The following is a 22,992-nucleotide window of genomic DNA, read 5'->3' on the forward strand; positions in this document are numbered from 1 at the left end:
GAAAAGTTGTACACCTTGCACTATTTCTAATTTTGGAAAAATTCATTGTTGCCAACATTGCTTCATATTTATCACTTTTCTTTGTAAATAGCTAATACTACATGGCAAATAAAGGAACATTGTGCTATATAGTAGGGAACCTACACAGAAGTATTTTGATTCTTACTGTGTATGTTCATTGACATAAGTCTACGACAAACTGAGCGACTCAGCCGCTCTGTCGAGTGCTGTATAGATGCCTGTGGTGGAGAGTCAGTTTGTTGGTGTGTATGGCTGGGCTGGGTGCACTGGGAAGGTTTGACAGAGAACCAGACTGGGGAGAGCTCGAGGCCAACACAGCGGGCAACAGAGGAGGTGAATGCAAGATGACGTGACAGCGGAATCTGTTACATTAAAAGTATTGTGTGTATACTAAAATAGCCAGAGCTGCCATACAGAAAACATAAAGACATTTTTGGAATTACCACATTTATTATTACCACATTTATATGACATCTTGTTCATAAGTTATTAAAGTTTAAATGTCTATTTATTTATAAGAAGTAATAACATAAGCATACACCTCACTGACACGTACAACACAGCAACAAATAGGCTTCAGCACATGAGGAGTGAAAATGTCGTGCGATACGCACAAAAACAAATTGTTTATAATATTTAATTGAGCTGTGATAAAACAGAATTGTGCGTATGAACACAATTATTTAGCTTCAGCATGTTAACATTGCTGTAAGGATAAACCATAGGCATTTAGCTATGGGGTAGGATGTAAATATATTTAGATTTAAGAATATGTTACTTGAATTTTTATAAGTAATAAAAAACAGTGTAAAGCATTAGGTTGGTGCATATATTTGTAGCATTTTTCCATATGTTTAATAAACACAACAGATATACCAAGCGGAGACTTTCAGTCATCAGTAATATATTTTCCTTTACTATTTACAACCGTCTGCCAATGCTGGGGTAACTTTTCGATTCTGCGACTGTAGCAATCACGTGATTTTTAAAGCGGAGATCTTGCCGAGCCACGTCGGGAGAGCATTTTCACTCAGATAGGAAGTTATTTGAATGTTGTTCGATAGAGAGCGTGAAAGGTGAAAATCGGAGAGCACGAGATCAGGTCCTTATAAGGTAGGTATGGAATGACTTCCCAACCAAACTCCTTTATAGCGTTTTTTGTCAGTCTAGCAGAACGTGGGCGGGCATTATCGTGGAGTAGCCTCACTTCGTACGGTCTTCCCGGTCATTGTTCTCAGACTGGATCTGCAAGACATATCAAGTGTTGACAGCAAATGTCAGCTGTGAAGGTTACACCTCGGGGAAACAATTTGTAGTACTCCACACAGTCATTGCTCCACCAGATGCAAAACATTATGTTTTGTGGATGAGCGGAGGTCTTTGTATGGGAAATGGCAGCTCTTTTTTTTTTTTTTTTCCTCAACCATTCCTCCATTTTCCTCGTGTTAGCACAAAGACCCAATTCCTCATCACCAATAATGATACAGGATAGGAATAGTCGGTGTCATTTAAGAGCCGATCGATGTCGGACGAGGGGAGATGCACGTGTGGCCGCCTGCTGACTTCTGTGATTTTGGCTCAGAGCAGGCAGTACACGTACACACAATTTTTGAATCTTCTCTACTACATGAAAATGTCGCACGATGATGGAATGGTCACAGTTCATCACATATGTCAGATCACAAGTACAGTGATGTGTAACATTGTGGATTAATGCATTTATATGACCTTCGTCAAAACCTGAAGGTATTCCTGAACGTGTAGAGTCACTGATGTCAAAACGAGAAAACCATTTTCTTGCCGTGCTCTGTCCAGTGGTGTTATCCCCGTACTCTGTGCAAATATTTCTGATTACCTCTGCTGCTGTCGCCCCTCTGTTGAACTGAAACAGAAGAATATGTTGTAAATGTTCTGATTTGCCCACTTGACGTTACATTTTGTAGTGTCCACAGCTCCACTCGCTATCTATCAATGACAAATGATGATATGTAATCTCGGATAGCAAAAGTAACTACAAGCAAGACATGACAATTAGTAAATAAACCTTTAGCAATTGGAATACAAACAAGCAAAACAAAACTGCTACAAACTTATGCGCCAACCTAATATTATCTGCTGTGAAAGTAAAACAATTAAGTTGGAAGGAGGGGGACTAACAAAAATAATTGACATTAGACATAATACTGTAGTAGACAGTATATGAAATGTAAGTGGCAGTCAGATGTAAACAAGACAGATGGAAAAAAGTAAGTAAAGTTTTCAAACAATGTAAAATCCAGGATGGAATGTTACAATAGTACAAAAAGGAAAGTTGCTACTCACTATATAGTGGAGATGCCGAGTCGGAGATAGTACAAAAAATAGACTGTCACAAATAAATAAAGCTTTCGGCCAGTAATGCATACATCAGAAATAGATGACACATACATGCGCGCGTGCCCCCAAACACAACTCGCACACACTACTGCAGTCTCAAACAATTGCTTCAGTTGTGTGTGTGTGTGTTTATTGTCTATTTTTGATGAAGGCCTTGCTGGCCGAAAGTCTTTTCGTTGTGCCTGTCTTCGACTCAGCACCTCCGCTATAAGGAGAGTGGCAACTTTCCTTTTCACAATATATTTCAAAAGTAATTGACATGACCGTTAATATGTTTATTCCACTGAGCGACAAAATTGTCAGTGGCTTCATGAAAAATGTTTGCAGTTCCCTGCAGAACAATGACTTTATCCAGCCGTGCAGCTTTTTGTCCAAAGCAAATTGAAAGCCGTGGATGTCTCTCTTCAGGGCTCTAAAAATATGGAAATTGCACGGTGGGAAATAGGCACTGTATACATGATGTGTGACAGCTTTCCAGGAAAATTTCTGCTGTGTGGACGGCCCCATATATTGCCATGGTTGTTTCGATTATACAGCAGAAGTTTCACTGGGAAGCCCTTACACCTACACCCGTACAGTCCCAATCTCTCTCCATGCAATTTACATAATTTTGGGTCCCCGAATGAAAACATTTGTCACTGTCGATGTGCTTCAGTTGGAGAGGTCTACACTTGGGTACAATCAAGGCTCTATAGGCAGCTGCAAACATTTTTCCAAGAAAACATTGACTGTCTTGTCTCATAGTGGAATAAATACAGTGTGTATCAAAAAGAATCGTCCGATTTTCTATTTCTGGCACTAATAAACATATACAATGAATTTTGTTTTTTGTTGAATGGGAAACTCAAAAGTTGATTTTTTTTCGTACCTTTTCATAGGTTTTCAATATGCCCCCTTTGAGATTCATGGCATATGTCAGTGCAGTATTCAAATTGTTCACACACTGCAGCGAGCATGTCTCGAGTTACAGCTTCCACAGCTGTTACGCGATATCTCAGTTCATTCATTATTGTTGGTAATGGAGGAGTCTTTTATAAACTCTCACAAGAAGTAATCAAATACAGTCTGGTCCGGTGACCTTGGAGGCCAGTAATGTAAGGCTGAATCATCTGGTCCAGTGCAACCGATCCATCGTTCAGTAACCTTTTGATTTAAAATTTCCTGCACTTCCAAATGCCAGTGTGGCGGTGCCCCATCTTGTTCGTAAATGAAGTCGTTTGAATCAGTCTCCAACTGTGGGAAAAGAAAATTCTCAAGCATAAGATATGAGCTTCCTTTAACAGTGCTCTCTGCAAAGAAAAATAGACCGTACGCCTTTTCCCGTGAAAGTGCACAAAACACATTACATTTTTGAGAGTCTTTCTCATGTTATATAACTTCATGTGGTTGTTCCGTACCCCATATTCTCACACTATGATGGTTAACCTTTCCATCTAACTGGAATGTTGCCTCATCAGTAAACACTAAGCGCGGAACAAAACTGTCATTCTCTACCTTGCCAAGAACGAAATTACTGAACTTCGCACGTTGTTGTTTGTCACCTTCATGAAGAGCTTGCAGTAGCTGAATTTTGTTCGGTTTCACATGTAAACGTAAACGCAACACATGCCCGAAGGACATCGGGGGCATGTTGAGCTGTGGACCTGCACGGTGAATGGATTTCTGCGGACTCCTTGTGAAACTATGGTGGATGCATTCGACAGACACTCGGGGATCGCCCGGCGATTTGCCTTCACACGAACAACCTGTTTGTCGGAATTGTTCACGCTATTGTCTAAAGCTCTCTGCTGTAGGATGATTCACACCATACCTAGTATGAAAGTCACACTGAACAGTTGTTAATGACCCGCCATGCACAAAATGTAGAATGCAAAAAACTTTCTGTTGGCCCGACACCATTTTTACTAGAGCTGAAGTGGGTGCACACTACTGCTACCTAGCGGGACCATGTAAAACTTGAGAGGTTGATCTTTCCAATAGTATGTTGTTCGCACGCATATCTTAAATAATATAATAGTTATGATTTTTTAAAATCTGATGATTCTTTTTGATACACCCTGCATATTAACAGCTATGGTGATTACTTTTGAAATGATGAACAGTTTACTGTTCTTTCCATTTGTCTTGTTTTCATTTGATTTGCCCTTACGTGGTGTGTGATCAAAGAATAAGCTGAAGGAGTTCTTTTAGCAGCAACTGCTGCCTCTACGATCATTTGGTGTAATTTGTTTAATTGCCTGCTCTGTTGAGGCAGGCAGCATCAAGTTGGAATACATTCTGACTTGTCAGTCAGCAGCCACAAAACACTAGAGAGAGGTGGTTCTTAGCGTGTCTGGTGTGCATCTCGGATTGCGAACTGTGCGTAAGCATTAAGTTTTTTTTTCAGGTTGCAAAGAACTTCGATAGATGCTCATGAAATGATGAAATTGGTGGCGAAATTGTTCATTCGAACAGCTGAATGGCTATTTGAGATCTTATCAAAGCAATTAACATCTTGTATTGGTCCTTGCAAAGCATCTTAACGCGTGATTTGAAAATGAGATGAGTGAGTGCAGAATTTGTTCTCATACTTCTGAATGAATTGAAGGAAAATTATGTGTCAACTTCCACAGAGTTGAAGAATCATCTTCATCCAGATCTGCAATTCGTGTACAAAATTGTAACTGGCGATGAAACTGGGATCTGGGGGTATGACCCTGAAACGAAAATTCAGAGTTCCCAGTGCAAAACCTAAAAAGGGCACTTGATCAAAATTGAATACTGAAGACATGCTCATTGATTTATTGTTATTTTTTATTTATTTTTTTCTCTGATATTGAGAGCACAGTGCGATAAGAGTTCATTTCAAAGGGAACAACTTTAAATGCTAAATTTTGTGGAACAATGTGCAGAAAGAGAGAGACTGGAAAAATGTTTCAGTGGCTTCCTTCTTCATCACGACAACACGCTGGGCCACACCTCAGTTTTGATTCGTGTGGGTTTCGGTGGGAAAACGTATTCCTGTCTGTCCACATCCACCTTGCTCACCAGATTTAATAACATGCTACTTCTGGGTCTTCCCGAAAATCGAAGCCCTGTGTAACGGAAAATGTTTTGGCACCATTCCTGATATTGAGAAGGCCACCACAGAGCAGCTAAAAGCCTTTCCAAAAAAGGTCTTCCAGTCACGGATTTGATGTTGGTATTAGTGCATTGCTAGCCAAGGGCAGTACTTTGAAGAAAATCGAATCAAATTCTGTCTAAGCTTATTACATTGTTTCTAATAAAATTATTCATTTAAATTTTTTTATCACACCTCGTATATTCAAAATGCCGTAAACACTATTTTTCCAAAAGTGTGGTGGAAATGACTAGATGCAAATTAATGAATCGTTAGTTGTATATAAATGTAGATACGTTTTGTCAGGAAGGAAAAACTCATTCATCCCCATTGTAATATGTCCGTTTCCATTCACAGAGTCGACATCTTCGGCCCTCGAGTGCCCCGGCGAATCGGACGTCCGTTCGGAGACGGACGGTGCAGGAGTGGCGGGTGGCGGCAGTGGGCCGTCAGAGTGCGCCGAGACTGCGTCACCGGACGCGACTGCCGACTCGTCACGCGTGCTGACCTGCCCGCACTGCCTCAGACTGCTGGCGGGGAAGGACGCTCTGGCGGCACACGTCGCCGAGGAGCACCCGGCCAGGTAGGACCGAGTCCTGCGGCACTGTTACGTGGCCTAGAAAGTGTGTGTAGTGGGCAGAGTCAGATTAAAGTTAAAAACTGGCCAGGTGTGAGTACGACTCGCACACTGAGGGTGCCGTACAAACTTAGTTATGCGTATGGACTGATCGCCCATTTGGGGAATTTGAGATTCTTGACTATTTTGCCTGTTATCGACATTCGTATTCCCAATATATTGGTCCTAGAGGTTCAGTGTCTCTTGAGAATGTTTTAGTTTCAAATGTGAAGCTGCATAAGAAATACAAAAGAAATATTAGCTGCATAACAAATACAAAAGAAATATTTTTTGTATGATAGAATGAAAATTAATATTTTTTTTTTTTGTACTGTTAAATCTTTCTTTTTGCCAAATTTCACGATTCCGTATCAAGCGGAAGCACCCTATATTTTTTAATGAGTGAGTTTGCAAGTATTTAAGTATGTGATGTAAATGACTATATCTTGTGATTGCAGTGACTTCAAAGCTTCCCTTTTTTATGTTGCCGAGGCACTGTGGACCTTAATATGTGGTGTAAGTTTCGACTTGATAAGTTGTCCTCAGAAAAAGGGTTTTGGGTCGACACCAGACAGACGACAAAATTATCGTATAAGGGGCTCAGTTTTTACCGATTGTGCTGTGGAACCCTGAAAAGATTAGAGTTTTGAGCAGTAGAAGAAATCAGATTAGTTACTACCTTGATGTAAAAATTGGGGTTCACAGAAATAGATGGGCACAGCAAGAGGGAAATAAGCAGAAGATCAGCACAGGCAAAGAGGGCATTCCTCACTAGTAGTCGTCTGCTAGCATCAAATGTGTGGCTTTAATTCGAGCTTGTACAGGAGTCTGGTAAAAATATGGACACTACAAAAACACAACACATTACTGTGCCAGATACGGTGTAGGAACACCTTTAACATTCGAAACAGCCTCCAGCCATATGGGAATGGGAGATGCGACAATTCGTCATCCTCGTGCTCACTCGGCCAGACCTGGACAGTGTGAGCCGTGTCACCTGGGAACACAGTGTTGTCAAGGGGGACACACATTCTGCCATCAGATGGATACAATTGTCCAACAGTCACATAGTGGCTTTATTCCATCGGTCCGCAGTCCAGGTTATATGGCTTCGGCACAACATTTTCCCGTTACGAGCTGGAAATCCAGCTCACCTGCCAATTCCCTGCCTCCGGAGCTCCCTTCGTATCGTTCGGTGCCGATGGGATTTGTGAGTGTGATACTCAGTTCTGCAGTGGCTTTTGCAGCTGTCACCCTCTTCATTTTTTGCCACAATCTCCTTTGGTTACCGTGCGTCGTGATCACTCGAAACGTAATTTTGTCTGTGTCGGGACTTGGTGGCTGACGATTGTCCACTTTCCTCGTATGTGGTGTAAATCTTCGATGCGGTGCCTTTCGAAACACCAAACACTCCGGCCACCTCAGTTACGTAAGCACCCACCGTACGAGCACTGACAGTTTCCCGATTTTCAAATTCACTCGGCTCTGACGTAATGAATTCGGTACACAAAACACAATTCTGGCCACGACTCACATTTGCAACATACCGAGGACATTGTACAGGTGCCGTTCGTGGCCAAGTACGACAGCTCGACCTGCAGACTCACCAGTCGACAGAGCCAAATATCGCCAGTACTGCAACCGTTCTTTTGAGGGACATTTTTTAACTTAAACGATATAGGTAGGTACATTTTTACTAAATTAATTTGGGGACTCCTGAGTGGCCCTTTTTCAATGATGTCCTCAATCTGATTGAAGTACACTCAATGAGGTCAGCCTATGAAAACTCTTCCGTCCACATTCACCTCGTGTACTTGTTTATCATCTCTTTAGCGGAGGGGTTTGTAGTTAGAGATGTAAGATCGTGTGGCACCAGAAAATTGCCGGAGATAATACGCAAAAATACAGGAACTGACACAGGGAGCACGATCAGTTTGAAGTTATAGGCTTAATTATATCGGTGGGAGTAATGTCGGACACGAGATGCCGCACCATCAGTGAGTGTGGTCTCGAGGCTGTCCGTCGCGCGCAGATTAGACGGTCGATGCAGTGTGGCTCGTAAGTAGAGCGTGTAGTGCCGTTCGTAAGGCAACTAGAGAAATACGGGAAAGGAAAGAAAGAAGGATGGACATTGAGTATAGCAATGCAAAAGAAAGTAGTTACAAAGGAAAACAGCACAGGGATAGGATTGAAGAAAAGCCCTCAGGCAAAAATCAAACAATGGAAAATCCGGGATGGAATGTAACAATACCAGAGAAGGAAAGTTGCTACTCACCATATGGCGGGGATGCTGAGCTGCTATAGGCATAACAAAAAGATTCACAGAGTCATATCTTTTGGCCACTAAGGCCTTTGTCAGCAGTAGACACACACGCCACAAACGCACGCACACACGCACACACACACTAACGCAGACACAACTTGCACACAGTTTTGCAGTCTCAGAGAGCTGAGACCACACTGCGAACAGCAGCACTAGTGCATGATGGGAGTGGTGACTGGGTGGGGGTAAGGAGGAGGCTGGGGGAGTGGGAGGGATAGTATGGTGGGTGTGGCGGACAGTGAAGTGTTGCAGTTTAGACGGAGGGCTGGAGAGAAGGTGCTGAGGGGGGAGGGGGTAAGTAGCAGGAAGGAGAGAAATAAAAAGAAATTAATAGACTGTGTCTGGTGGTGAAATGACGGCTGTGTAGTGCTGGAATGGGAACAGGGAGGGGGCTGGATGGGTGAGGACAGTGACTAATGAAGGTCGAGGCCAGGAGGGTTACGGGAACGTAGGATGTACTGCAGGGAAAGTACCCACCTGCGCAATTCAGAAAAGCTGGTGTCGGTGGGAAGGATCCGTATGGCACAGGCTGTGAAGTAGTCATTGAGATGAGGGATATCATGTTTGGCAGTGTGTTCAGCTACAGGGTCAGGGTGTCTACGAGCCAGGACAACCGGGAGATCCGGGAAAGACCCGGGAACTTTTTCATCCGGGAGAAAACCGGGAAAAACCCGTGAATTTTTTTGAATTCGGGGAATTTTTCATTGTTTTTGTTCTCAGTTAAATTTTTGTAATTGTGACTGGTAAGAACCAATACTCTAACAAAGGATATTACTGTATCCTGCTACTGCAGAATAATACTGCAGCAATAAATCCTGAATGAGAGAAAAAACTAAAATAAAACTTAAATTGCAAAGGAAATGCGCCGTATAGGGCAACAAAACACAGTGCTCATACACTTATCTGCCAACAGCAAAATTTGTCAGAGGCTTTAGGGAGACTATGCGATGCTTCGTAACAACAAATTGCCTTCGATGAGCGTGATGTCACAATTGTTAACATTAGATTTGTTTTAGCAGTTACGAGTGGGATCGTGCGCATGTGCAGTTGAGTAGTATCTTCTTCCGCTTCTGGCTACAGAAATATGGCTGTTGGCTGTGTAAGCAGTCGCAGCAAAAGAAAAAAAAAAAAGGCAGCTAGGTGCTACCGGGAAAAATTTTACTGGCGCACTCAAGCTGCCAGATTGGGCAGCAGCCCTGGGTCTAGGAGTGAGGGGGGGGGGGGGGGGGCTGATTCTAGCAGAGTTAGTGAAGTTAACCGGCGAATAAGCTTCGACATTGGCAGGAATAGATACAGAATTAGTGATGACAACATTGTTTCTTAGAACGAGGAAGGAGAAGAAACGGGGACATCACACAAATTATGGAAGAATAAGACTATTCCAAATTTATATAAAAATTTCGCACTACTACTTTTCAGTCTCATGCTTGAGAAACTGAAGTGTATGAATGAAGTGTAAAACTATTTCCTAACGTAAACCTTTGGCTTGTAGTAGGTCTAGTAGGCATTTGATATTGGTACTTTGTGAATTATATTCCTTCGTGTTAAAAAATGACCATTTCTGCCAAAACAGCCTCGTTTATTTGGCGTGTGCTACAATTGCTGCAGTATTATAAAGGCCTGTTTTGTTTTATCTTGCAGATAGTGACAAAATATAGGTAATCAGGTCGAGAAACCACACCAGTCTTGGGCCTATTTGTAGTTACAGCTTTTTTAGTATTAGACGACGACGTTTCAATTTTTCACGTAGCAAAATGTGTGACGAACTTTGATGAGGTAATAGATCCTTTCGCAGAAAGAAAAGCACGCCATGTAAAGCTGTAGCAAGATTAGAGAGAAAAAAATTCTAGGAGCTAAGGATTGAAGAAATGTGTGCTGTTTTGCTTGTCTCTTCTCTTTACTGGCTTTATGTATCCTATACTTACTTTTATGTCACACAAAGCAGCAAGTTGTTAGCTAATAGGGAATAAAGAGTTAAAAAAAAGAGAGAGAGGCAGGATGTCAAACTGGGCGACTGGAAGCAGGAGAGACACCACAGGACATTTTAATTTCCGCTGTCCTGAATATAGTTTGATGGCATCTAGTACAAAATATACACGTTTCAATTCCACAGACCGAAATACAGAGACGTGTGATAGAAGAATGCTGTGTGAAGAGGTGTGGCGCTGCACTTTGGCACACTTAAGATCAGACAACATGTCTTACAATTCCTCAGACATGCATGTTTTATGTATCAGAGCCTTCAGGATGATGTGCACTACAAAATGAACGTATTTTTGAAAATTCGATTTTTAAAAAATTTTTGACGTCCTATCTCAAACACTCGAGGGACGCCACTATCTAATATTGCCCCGGTTCGGAAATATCATAGATACGGGTCTGATGCGCAGAGCAGTCTGAGTTATAATAGGGAAGCGGGTAGTCTCTCCATGTGACCCGTGTTTACATTTAGTGATTTTGCTGTTTCCTCTTTGTCTACTGTACTCATGTCAAATGAAAACAAAATTGATTTCTTTGGTCGGGAGCTAACGTGAATTAAAATACATTCACATAATTATGGAAGGCTAAAATACGTTATTAGTTTCAGATTTGATTTCATTCCCAACTTTCTGACAGTCAAGCATTAATTGCCATGCAGAACAATGAAGTTATTTTTATCGGTTTGCTGAAGAAATGTTCTCTTATTAGTCTTTTCCGCTGAGGCAATCAGTATATTTGAAACGAAGGGTTTAATTTCAAACTATTGGCTAGTTTCAACTGTTTGGTGCATTACAAGTGTACGTTTTCATCTTCTAGCACGTATGGCATTATGCCATAGCAAAGAACCAGACATGAGATAACAAAGTACTAGTACCCGAGGAAATTTACATCCCGAAACCACATTGAAAAACTTAATATCAGGTCGATGCCTACTTCACTGGGAATCTGGGACTCATTTAAAAATCAGATCTTTGATGACGAGCCACTTAGAATAATTTATAGCCCAGAAGATCACAGTTTTATGTCGTTATTAAAAAATTTACTGGCACATTTGTGTGATATATCTTAAAATGTAATACATGCGTAAAAGACCAACATTATATGTGAAAGCATAGCTTCTCTTGTAGCGTATTGGCCTTAGAGACCAATATTATATGTGAAAGCTTTGTTTTCTTGTAGCATCATTATATATATATTAATTGAAACAATTAACTTTTCCTGTTCGTGTGTACACGCTACTTAAGTGTTGTTGCTATTGGCTGACTACACCATGTGTCCGAAGCTCTGAATATCCGCTGTCATCGGCTGGCGAGATCATGTGACATGAGCTATGACTGGCTTACAACTACGCATCACAATCTCTATTTCAATGCTTCGGAAAGTAACATGCGGTGTTTGGTGGAATTCAAATTTATACTTTTGTAATGCAAAAATATGCAGCATACATGTTACTGCACATCAAACATCTTTCCAAAAGGTGTTGCGTTTTCTAAAGCACTGGGAAATTTTACGCCCGTGTATAAAACCATAACCATTCAAAGGATTGATAAGTTATACAGTTCCGAGAGAAAATATACTGTCAATAAACAGGGAAAAACTATGTTTCCACCCGGGAAAAAGTGTATGTTTAACCGGGAAATCCGGGAATTTTTTTTCCTTGGCCACGTATACACCCTGAGGGTGGTCCACTTGTTTTTTGACCACAGTTTGTTGGTTGCCATGCCTACATAGAATGCAGCACAGAGATTGCAGCTTAGCTTGTAAATCACATGACTGGTTTCACAGGTAGCCCTGCCTTTGATGGGATAGGTGATGTTAGTGACTGGACTGGAGTAGGTGGTGGCAGGAGTATGTATGGGACAGGTCTAGCTTCAAGGAATGCGTGTCAGAAACAGAACTGTCATCTGCTACGTTGATACTGAGATGGCCATCAACAGGATCCATGAAGCCATCCGAGCTTCACATTTTCTCCTCCTCTTATAAGATGAGCTGTTCTGCATTTCGCTGGCGTTCGGTGGTGTCTTGTGACAGAGCTTCATGCATAAGCTCCAGTACGTCTGGCAGCTGAAATGTCTTGTTATTTCACAGGACAGATTCCTTAACTTGGCACCAGATCAGTTCTGTTGGAATCAGACTTCAGAGTACAGTGCCAACTGTAAAAAATACGGCATTTGTGCAGTTTGCTGGAGGCCATGAAAAGTATTGTTTTCCGTGATTCTAAAATTCCTATCACTGTGGCTTGTGTGAGACGATGTAACATTACGAGTCAAGACAGCTGTAACGTAACTTGAATAGCGTAAAGGTATCGTTAAAAACGCACGCCGCGCAATTTGTTATGATTTGGTCGGTCATAATAGTAGTAACATGCTTTTGAATACAATTAAAATATAACGGCGATACCTGTTTAGCGTTATTGGAAATAATATGTAATAAATTAATGAGTAAGGTAGCCGATCCTATAAGAAGAGGTAAAATTGGGCATATTAAGGTGTTTTGCTTTATATCGACTAAGCCGATGATACGGCGTCTTTTTTTTCCGTTGACTCTTAGAAGAAAAAAAAAGAAAACAAGTAACGAAGTGCTAATTGTGCGTTGTGAAAAATATAGGGGCGAATTTTAAATAGCTACAGTGTATAATCAGATTAACAAATGGACATTCAGTTATGCGAAATAGCTGACAGTGAAGTGTGGTCATTAAATTGAGTACACCTACAGGGCGGTCAATTCCAGGATAAGTCTATTCGCGTCTCACGAGGCACGCGGTATTGAGACCGGTTTTTTTTTTATTATATCACGGAGAGCGGGCTTCAATTTATGAAAAGAAGAAAAGCTGTATCATTATCATTGACTGTTGGTGTTAAGCAACCAAAACTGTTCATCAAAGGGTTTCGGTGAATGAGTGGTGAATGCGAAATGAAACTGTGAACGAAGTTATGTTAAATAAAGCAGAAGAGACAAGACAGTTTGGTCGTATCTGTTATTATTCCATAAACCGTAACATTTATTCTCGTTGTACGAAGCCTTTATAGACGATCGTTATGACAATTTGCTTTGAAGGGATCTCGTTACGAGTTAAGTTTTGGGGACCTGGTCAACAGGGGATAGTTCGTAGATCTTAACTACTGCAGCTATTCAGGAATCAGGTGCTACCGTGACCGTTGTGTGTTGTCAATGGATTAAGGTCATCATATCTCATGCTCTAAGATCGACGCGCCTTTCCTCTTGGTATAACGGTGTCTCACGGTAACCACGACAACGCCGACGGCGAAGGAAGATACGGTAGAAGTGGCGCCACAAAGTGCGGCTCGCTCGAGGAGGATTGCTGCATCGAGTCGAGTGTCATCCGGATTCACGAACCCTAGAGTTGGAAAATATTGTAGCAGCCAGTGAGTCTGTCCAATGAAAGAGGTATTCTCCAATAATCGCTAAAAGTGAGCGATACTACCAGGTATGATTAAAATAACTGTATAATTATAAAAAAAAAGGGAAGTTGAGACTTGTGATTTCGGTAGATAAATATATCTGAATACATAGTGAAAATAAGTGTATGTCTTGGTAGTGAATAATCATGTCAAAACAAACAAAAAGAATACATGATAATGTGCAGTTGAGTAGAGTAATGAGTAGAGAGAGAGAGGAAAGTGAAGAGGATAGGGATGTGCATTCCATGAGCTCAATGTGGGACAGGAGACATGTACAGATAATAATACAGTTATTGATTTAGAGCCGTTAGGAGATTCAAATACAATGATAAGTAAGGTAAGCAGCGTGGGAGAACATAAAGATCTTGAGGTTTCGGAAGTAGATCACCAAGTTGTTCCTCAAAATGGAAATATTAATCAAAAAATGTTTGATATGCTGGTATCAATAAATACTCAAATGGGTGTAATGAATGGAAGACTTGGTTCACTAGAAAAAGATAAAAAGCAATTAAGAGAGGACAATCAAAAGTTAAATGAAAAATTTGAGGCCAAATTTGGTTCATTAGAAGTTAAAATGGATTCTTTGGAAAGCAAACTGAACACCTTTGATTATAAACTGGAAAGTACTAAGAAAGAATTAAAGGCGGACTGGGAGACTCAATTAAATGTGAAATTTGGAGAACTAGATGTAGAGTTTTCTAACACCTTAGAAAGGCAATATAATAATTTAATGGGAAAACTTCATGACGTAGAAAAGAAATATGAGGTAGTTTCGAAGAGTTATGATGGCCTGTCCAATAGGATGGTTAAGTGTGAAAGCAACTGTTTCAATGCTAGCCCACAGATAGAAGAGCTTTCGAAACAAATAGACAAGTTTGAGTCTGATGCTCGTAAGGGGATTGACAAGTATTTAGTAGATCAAACTAAAAGACTTGACGAAGATCTATCTGAATGGATAGAAATAAAAGGAAATGAAATTGTAGACAAGGTTAAGACTACTATTGGATCCCAGCCAAATGAAAATATCAATGAGCACCTAAGTAGAAATGATGAATTAATTAAGCTCTACACTAGTGAATTTCAGAAAATAAAAGACAAAATAGTTGATGAGTTACCTAAATGGAAAAAGGAAGCCAATCATAAATTTGCGGAGTTAGAACGAAAGTCATCACAAAATTTGTTGACAGAGGACGAACGTTCGGAGAATAGGTCGGAAAACAACCGAACATGTGATAATACGAAGTACAATTGTGGTGAAAAATTGCATTGGGAAGTTGATGATTCGGTTGGTAAAGATGATGATTCTTTTGGTCAGCGAGGATATTTGTCTTCTTTAAAGGTGGAGAACAGCATTTTTAAAAGTAGACAATTCCCAACATTCTCCACTGAAAAGAACAACCTGCATCCGAAAATCTTTATCAATAATTTCAAAAGAATATTTCCGCGTAGCTGGTCAGAACACGACCGACTTCAGTTTATAGTATCCAAAATTACCGGAGAAGCCGCATTATGGGCCGCCGAAGTAAGTGAAAGTTGCCATAGTTGCGCTGAGTTTGAACAACTTTTTTTGACTAAATACTGGTCGTCGAGTAAACAAGAGAAATTAAGAAAAGAGGTTTACCAACCTGAGTATTTTAACAGTAAAAGGAGTACTTTAAGGCAATATTTTGAAAAGTACATAAATAAGACACGTTATTGGAGTGATCCAATTTCTCACAAGGAAGTGATCAGAATTTTGAAGGGAAGGTTGCCCATAAATATACGTGAAAAGTTAATAAATGTTCCTGACCACGATGTAGAACAATTCTTGTCGGTGATTGACTCTATAGATATGATTATGGAAGACGCAAGACAAATGAGTAGTAATCAAATGTCGACTCACACTCATAGTAATACGAATAATTATAATAATAATTTAACATATGATAATAATAATACCGAAAACCAGGTCAAACCCGCATCACAGGAGCGTGGACAATCTTCATCCTACGGTTGCAATAAAAACAATGATTATAATAAATATAGAAGAGATACTTACTGTACTAGAGGTAAACCTCGATGTGGTGACGCGAATGTGCATAGTAGTGATATTAATAAGAGTAACAGGTACCCAAGTGATGAACCCAATTGTATTCGACCTTGGGAAGATAATTCGAAGCATAATGTTCATCGGCAGGAGGGAACAAATGCCTCGAATCCTCATCCAGCACAAGGAGTTATACCAATGGGCGAAGGAGCCTCCAATGTGCGACGGGGTGAATACCATAACTCGGATCATACTGTACGGATTGTGGAAGTTCATGAACCCCCACCGATGACTCAACGAGATAGATTAAACTAATACCAGTCACCAAATGCCTTCTTAGGATGACTGGAAAGGAGAAGGAAGGCAGGCACCAATTTGAAGTTAGAGTATTAAGGTACAATAATGATCAGGATATAAGGAATGAGTTAATTGAAGAAAAACCTGAAGTTTCTAATAAATGTGGACAAATTTTACAGGCAATAATTCCAACAAGTATAAATAATGTTGATGTTGAAATATTAATTGATACTGGAGCAACTATTAGTGTCATGACGTTGGACTGTTTAAAACAGATAAGCCGAGGGGTAAAAATGCCCACTTTTCCTATCACAGGACGTACCGTGTCTGGCGCGTTCAGCGCAAAAATGCAAAAAGTTGTGAAACAGGTACGTGTTGACGTTACAATACAGGGGGCTCAAATAGAAAGTACATTCCTGGTTGTTCCTAAAATGACAGTACCATGTATCTGGGGTTTGGATTTTTTATGTGAGACCGGTGCAATCATTAATTTAGAGAAAGGTGAATGTATATTTAATTCCAATGGTAATGTTTTGACAGCCACCCTGAGAAAGGGCCGAGTAATTCCAAATCAATTGTGTATGAATCTAATGGTAAAATATGTCAGTATTGATGATGAAAATGTGTATGATATATGCCTTATTGAATGTTCTGAAGAAATGATGGATAAAATGTCATTGCAGGAAAAGGTGTTAGAATCAGAATGTTTATCTGTTATCCAAAGGGATGAACTGTACTACTTGTTGGAAGCATATCAGTCAATTTTTAGTAAACGTCCGTGTATAATAAAAGACTTTGAATACCATATAAAGACGTATGCACATAAACCCTTTTGTCGTACTTCCTATTCTATCCCATGGACAAAGAAAGAAGTAGTCAGAAAGGAAATCAATAAAATGTTAGAATGGGGTATTATTGAGCCCTCAGATTCTGAATATTGTAACCGTCTTGTGGCGGTAATTAAACCCAATGGTGACATCAGATTGGTGTTGGATGCCAGAGAGATCAATAAGATCATTATACCTGTACAAACGCGACCGGAGAACCTAGAAGAGTTAGTACAAAAGTTTTATGGTGCCCGCTTCTTAACTTCTTTGGATATGCGTAGTTCATATTGGCAAACTAGAATATCGAAAGAATCTAGAAAATATACTGCATTCGTTTTTCTGGGCCGAAGTTACCAGTTTACTGTCATGCTATTTGGGTTGAAAATAAGCGGTGGTGTTTTCATATCGGCATTAGATACCGTACTGGGCAGAGACCTTTTGAATGAAGTTACTTTATATGTGGATGATTTGCTAATTGCTTCTGAAACTTGGGAGGAACATTTGGACTTATTAAGAAGAGTTTTTGCGAAATTTTTGGAATACGGAGTTACTGTAAATTTGAGCAAATCCAAGTTTGCTCATAACCAATTGAAATTTCTTTGACATATAATCACTCCTGAAGGGATAAAACCAAATCCTAAAAAGATGGATGCAATTAACAGATGTGCTTATCCAAAGAATAGAACGGAATTAAAGTCATTTATCGGCTTAGTTTCATTTTTTCGACGATTTTTACCCAATCAGTTAGGAAGCCAAGACTGTTTGTTACGGCTGTTAAGAAAAAATGTCATGTGGGAGTGGAATTCCGAATGCACGCAAGCTTTTGATAATATCCGCAATGCTTTGGCTAATGCTCCACTGTTACATCATCCGAGACTTGATCAAGATTTTTATATTGCTGCAGATGCTTCTGAAACAGGATTGGGTGCTATTCTTTTCCAGATGGACAATCCAGAAGATATCAGTACCATCAAGATAATTGGGTTTGCCAGCAGAACACTCTCTAGCTGTGAACGTGCATATTGTACTACTGAATTGGAAGTACTGGCCGTGGTCTGGTCCCTTAGAAAGTTTCGCTATTTTGTATATGGAAAGAAGATCATTGTATTCTGCGACCACAAAGCTTTATCTTTTATTTTAACAGGAAGGATGTTCCATTCACGTTTAACCCGGTGGGCCTTGCTACTGCAAGAATATGATATTACGCTCAAATACATCAGAGGGAAAGACAACATCATAGCCGATGCTCTTTCAAGATTACCGAAAAGAAAGAATGACGACGAGTGTGAAGAACGGACTATTGACTTTAAAGTCATGAATTTATCAAGGCAATATTGTGAGAGGCAGATTTCACAGCTATCTCGAAGTCTTCCACAACTGCAAGAAGATGATAAGTTGTGGAAAGCCATTAGGCATGCTGTTGAAAGCAAAACGCTAAGTCACTCTCAAGAACAGTATCAATTAAAATCCGGAATGTTGTATTGGAGGAAGGATGAAGAAGATGTTTGGAAAGTTTGTGTTCCAAATAAATATTTAGAATCACTAGTATGGTACACTCACTTGAATTGGGGTCATTTTGGTGCCGCTAAATGTACAGCCAAAATAGCACAATACTGCTATCATCCAAATTTGGGACGTATAGCTACAAATATTATTAAGAAGTGCAAAATATGTCAGAAGGCGAAACCCATAAACTATTGTCGGAAAATAGAATTACATCCTATCATCCCACAACAACCTTTAATGTTGGTGTCATGTGACGTCTGTGGGCCATGTCCCATGACACGTGGACGGTTCAAATATGTATTGGCTTTCTATGATCTCTTTTCAAAATATGTGAAATTATATCCTTTGAAAAATCTCCACGTTCGACCCATGTTACGCAAATTTATCAACAACAGTATAACTGAGCTTGGCAAACCTATAATGATCTTGACAGACAACGCTACTTATTATACAAGCAAAGTGTGGAGAGACGCTATGAAAGAACAAGGAATCCAGCACATTTACATCTCAAGATTTTACCCTTGTGGAAATCCGGTTGAAAGAATCTTCCGAGAGTTGAACCGATTTTTACGGACGTACATACCCAAACAACATTATAAATGGATCGATTGGATTTATGAATTTGAGAAAGTGTATAATGACTTACCACACTTATCGACAGGTTATTCACCTAACCAAATAGTATTTGGTGAAAGTATTGTGCCAGAATGGATGAAGAAATTACCTGCAATAGAACAAAAGATTACCAAGAAAGAAGATATGGTGAAGAAGGTCTACGAAAACCTGAAGCATCAAGCACAATTGAGAAAAACCCGTTTTGATAAAAATGTGAAGAAAGTAGTCACATATGATGTAGGGGAAGAAATTTTATTGAGAAATCACCCAAAAGCATCAACCAGGAAAAGACTGAATAAGAAATGGCAATATTTATATACAGGTCCATATAAAATAATGAAAATACCTCATGAGGGGAGCTACCTCCTGGCAGATTGTGATACTGATGTAATTAAAGGCTTGTTCCCTCACATAGACCTGAAGAAGTATTATCAATAATGAGCAAAATATAGATTCAAGAAACACTGAATGATACCAAGACTGCACTCAGTGGACTAAATAAAAGCACCAATGGATAAATACGTACAGATACTAACTTACAAAGAAAATTAAAGAATGTACCGACGATTTCCATGAGATACCTTCTTGGTATCAGCAACAATGACGAGGCTGAAATACGATTTATCCTCTCACTGAACGACGAGGATGGATGATTTGAAAGTGGAATTAAGAGGAAAAGAAAAGGACCAAATCCTCTCTGGTTAAACAAGTGGCATGATAAAGGTTTTGGCCTAGGATGCCAATCGTCGAACCCGGCTGTGATCCCTGCCTTGCACAGTCGGTTGAAGAACTGAGGGCTTCATCCAAGGAAAAAAATGTGGTGTGAATATGAAGTGATTAGTGCGAAGTGCTTCTAAGACAACCTATAAACAAATGTGGAATTTAGTTAAGGGCATTTTGTCTAGGCCCATTAACTCAACTTAAATATTGTAGAATGTATGTACTGACTTGTTGAGTGAATCTGAGAGTGAGTGTATTCGCCGAAACAAATACCCTCTCCTGTCACAGTACACAAAAAAAAAAAAAAAAAATAAGCCTGTTCTGTCTGGAACCCTCTTCAAGACATCACAGTCTGGGGGGCCGTGTAACATTACGAGTCAAGACAGCTGTAACGGAACTTGAATAGCGTAAAGTTATCGTTAAAAATGCACGCCGCGCGATTTGTTACGATTTGGTCGGTCATAATAGTAGTAACATGCTTTTGAATACAATTAAAATATAACGGCGATACCTGTTTAGCGTTATTGGAAATAATATGTAATAAATTAATGAGTAAGGTAGCCGATCCTATAAGAAGAGGTAAAATTGGGCATATTGAGGTGTTTTGCTTTATATCGACTAAGCCGATGATACGGCGTCTTTTTTTTCCCCGTTTACTCTTAGAAGAAAAAGAGAAGAAAACAAGTAACGAAGTGCTAATTGTGCGTTGTGAGAAATATAGGGGCGAATTTTAAATAGCTACAGTGTATAATCAGACTAACAAATGGACATTCAGTTACGCGAAATAGCCGACAGTGAAGTGTGGTCATTAAATTGAGTACACCTACAGGGCGGTCAATTCCAGGATAAGTCTATTCGCGTCTCACGAGGCACGCGGTATTGAGACCGGTTTTTTTTTATTATATCACGGAGAGCGGGCTTCAATTTATAAAAAGGAGAAAAGCTGTATCATTTTCATTGACTGTTGGTGTTATGCAACCAAAACTGTTCATCAAAGGGTTTCGGTGAATGAGTGGTGAATGTGAAATGAAACTGTGAACGAAGTTATGTTAAATAAAGCAGAAGAGACAAGACAGTTTGGTCGTATCTGTTATTATTCCATAAACCGTAACATTTATTCTCGTTGTACGAAGCCTTTATAGATGATCGTTATGACAATTTGCTTTGAAGGGATCTCGTTACGAGTTAAGTTTTGGGGACCTGGTCAACAGGGGATAGTTGGTAGATCTTAACTACTGCAGCTATTCTGGAATCAGGTGCTACCGTGACCGTTGTGTGTTGTCAATGGATTAAGGTCATCATATCTCATGCTCTAAGATCGACGCGCCTTTCCTCTTGGTATAACGGTGTCTCACGGTAACCGCGACAACGCCGACGGCGAAGGAAGATACGGTAGAACGACATCTGTGTTATAAAGCAATGGACACAGTGCAAATAAAGAGTACTTGATTTTTCATTTTTGTCCCAAAAATTTAAGTTGCAATGTCTTTTTAATTTTTAACATTCTACATCTACATCTACATCTACATCCATACTCCGCAAGCCACCCTACGGTGTGTGGCGGAGGGTACCTTGAGTACTTCTACCGGTTCTCCCTTCTACTCCAGTCTCGTATTGTTCGTGGAAAGGAGGATTGTCAGTATGCCTCTTTGTCGGCTCTAATCTCTCTGATTTTATCCTCACGGTCTCTTCGCAAGATATACACAGGAGGGAGCAATATGCTGCTGGACTCCTCGGTGAAGGTATGTTCTCGAAACTTCAACAAAAGCCCGTACCGAGCTACTGAGCATCTCTCCTGCAGAGTCTTCCACTGGAGTTTATCTGTCATCTCCGTAATGCTTTCGCAATTACTAAATGATCCTGTAACGAAGCGCGCTGCTCTCCGTCGGATCTTCTCTATCTCTTCTATCGAGCCTATCTGGTACGGATCCCACACCGGTGAGCAGTATTCGAGCAGTGGGCGAACAAGCGTACTGTAACCTACTTCCTTTGTTTTCGGATTGCATTTCCTTAGGATTCTTCCAATGAATCTGTCTGGCATCTGCTTTACCGACGATCAACTTTATATGATCATTCCATTTTAAATCACTCCTAATGCGTACTCCCAGATAATTTATGGAATTAACTGCTTCCAGTTGCTGACCTGTTATTTTGTAGCTAAATGATAAGGGATCTATCTTTCTATGTATTCGCAGCACATTACACTTGTCTACATTGAGATTCAATTGCCATTCCCTGCACCGTGCGTCAATTTGCTGCAGATCCTCCTGCATTTCAGTACAATTTTCCATTGTAACAACCTCTCGATACACCACAGCATCATCCGCAAAAAGCCTCAGTGAACTTCTGATGTTATCCACGAGGTTATTTAGGTATGTTGTGAATAGCAACGGTCCTACGACACTCCCCTGCGGCACACCTGAAATCACTCTTACTTCGGAGGACTTCTCCCCATTGAGAATGACATGCTGCGTTCTGTTATCTAGGAACTCTTCAATCCAATCACACAATTGGTCTGATAGTCCATATGCTCTTACTTTGTTCATTAAACGACTGTGGGGAACTGTATCGAACGCCATGCGGAAGTCAAGAAACACGGCATCTACCTGGGAACCCGTGTCTGTGGCCCTCTGAGTCTCGTGGACGAACAGCGCGAGCTGGGTTTCACACAATCGTCTTTTTCGAAGCCCGTGCTGATTCCTACAGAGTAGATTTCTAGTCTGCAGAAAAGTCATTGTACTCGAACATAATACGTGTTCCAAAATTCTACAACTGATCGACGTTAGAGATATAGGTCTATAGTTCTGCAGATCTGTTCGACGTCCCTTCTTGAAGACGGGGATGACCTGTGCCCTTTTCCAATCCTTTGGAACGCTACGCTCTTCTAGAGACCTACGGTACACCGCTGCAAGAAGGGGGGGGGGGGGGGGAGGGGCAAGTTCCTTCGTGTACTCTGTGTAAAATCTTTTGTAACAGTCTTTTATAAAATATCAATAACTGAGAATTTATGTTTCAAATGAAAACTGGAATTTTGCATGCAGTATGTAATTATAAATAAGACGACATACATTTTTCATAAGAAAATAAGGATGATTAGGTATGCGTTAGTTGTCAGATATTTGATGAATTTTGTATTTAATTGATGTAAACATTCAAATTGGCA

At 40.3% G+C, this 22,992-nt stretch overlaps 1 protein-coding gene across 1 annotated transcript in view; it reads left to right on the forward strand.

The window, feature by feature from the left end:
- LOC124553552 overlaps window positions 1-22,992 on the forward strand; it is a 262,796-nt gene that overhangs the window by 86,425 nt on the left and 153,379 nt on the right. Inside the window, exon 12 of the mRNA XM_047127399.1 lies at window positions 5,855-6,080. Coding sequence (XP_046983355.1) covers window positions 5,855-6,080 — 226 coding nt within the window. The remainder of the gene's footprint in view (window positions 1-5,854; window positions 6,081-22,992) is intronic.

Source organism: Schistocerca americana, chromosome 11 (assembly GCF_021461395.2).
Source record: "Schistocerca americana isolate TAMUIC-IGC-003095 chromosome 11, iqSchAmer2.1, whole genome shotgun sequence".
In the NCBI taxonomy this organism is placed as follows: domain Eukaryota; kingdom Metazoa; phylum Arthropoda; class Insecta; order Orthoptera; family Acrididae; genus Schistocerca; species Schistocerca americana.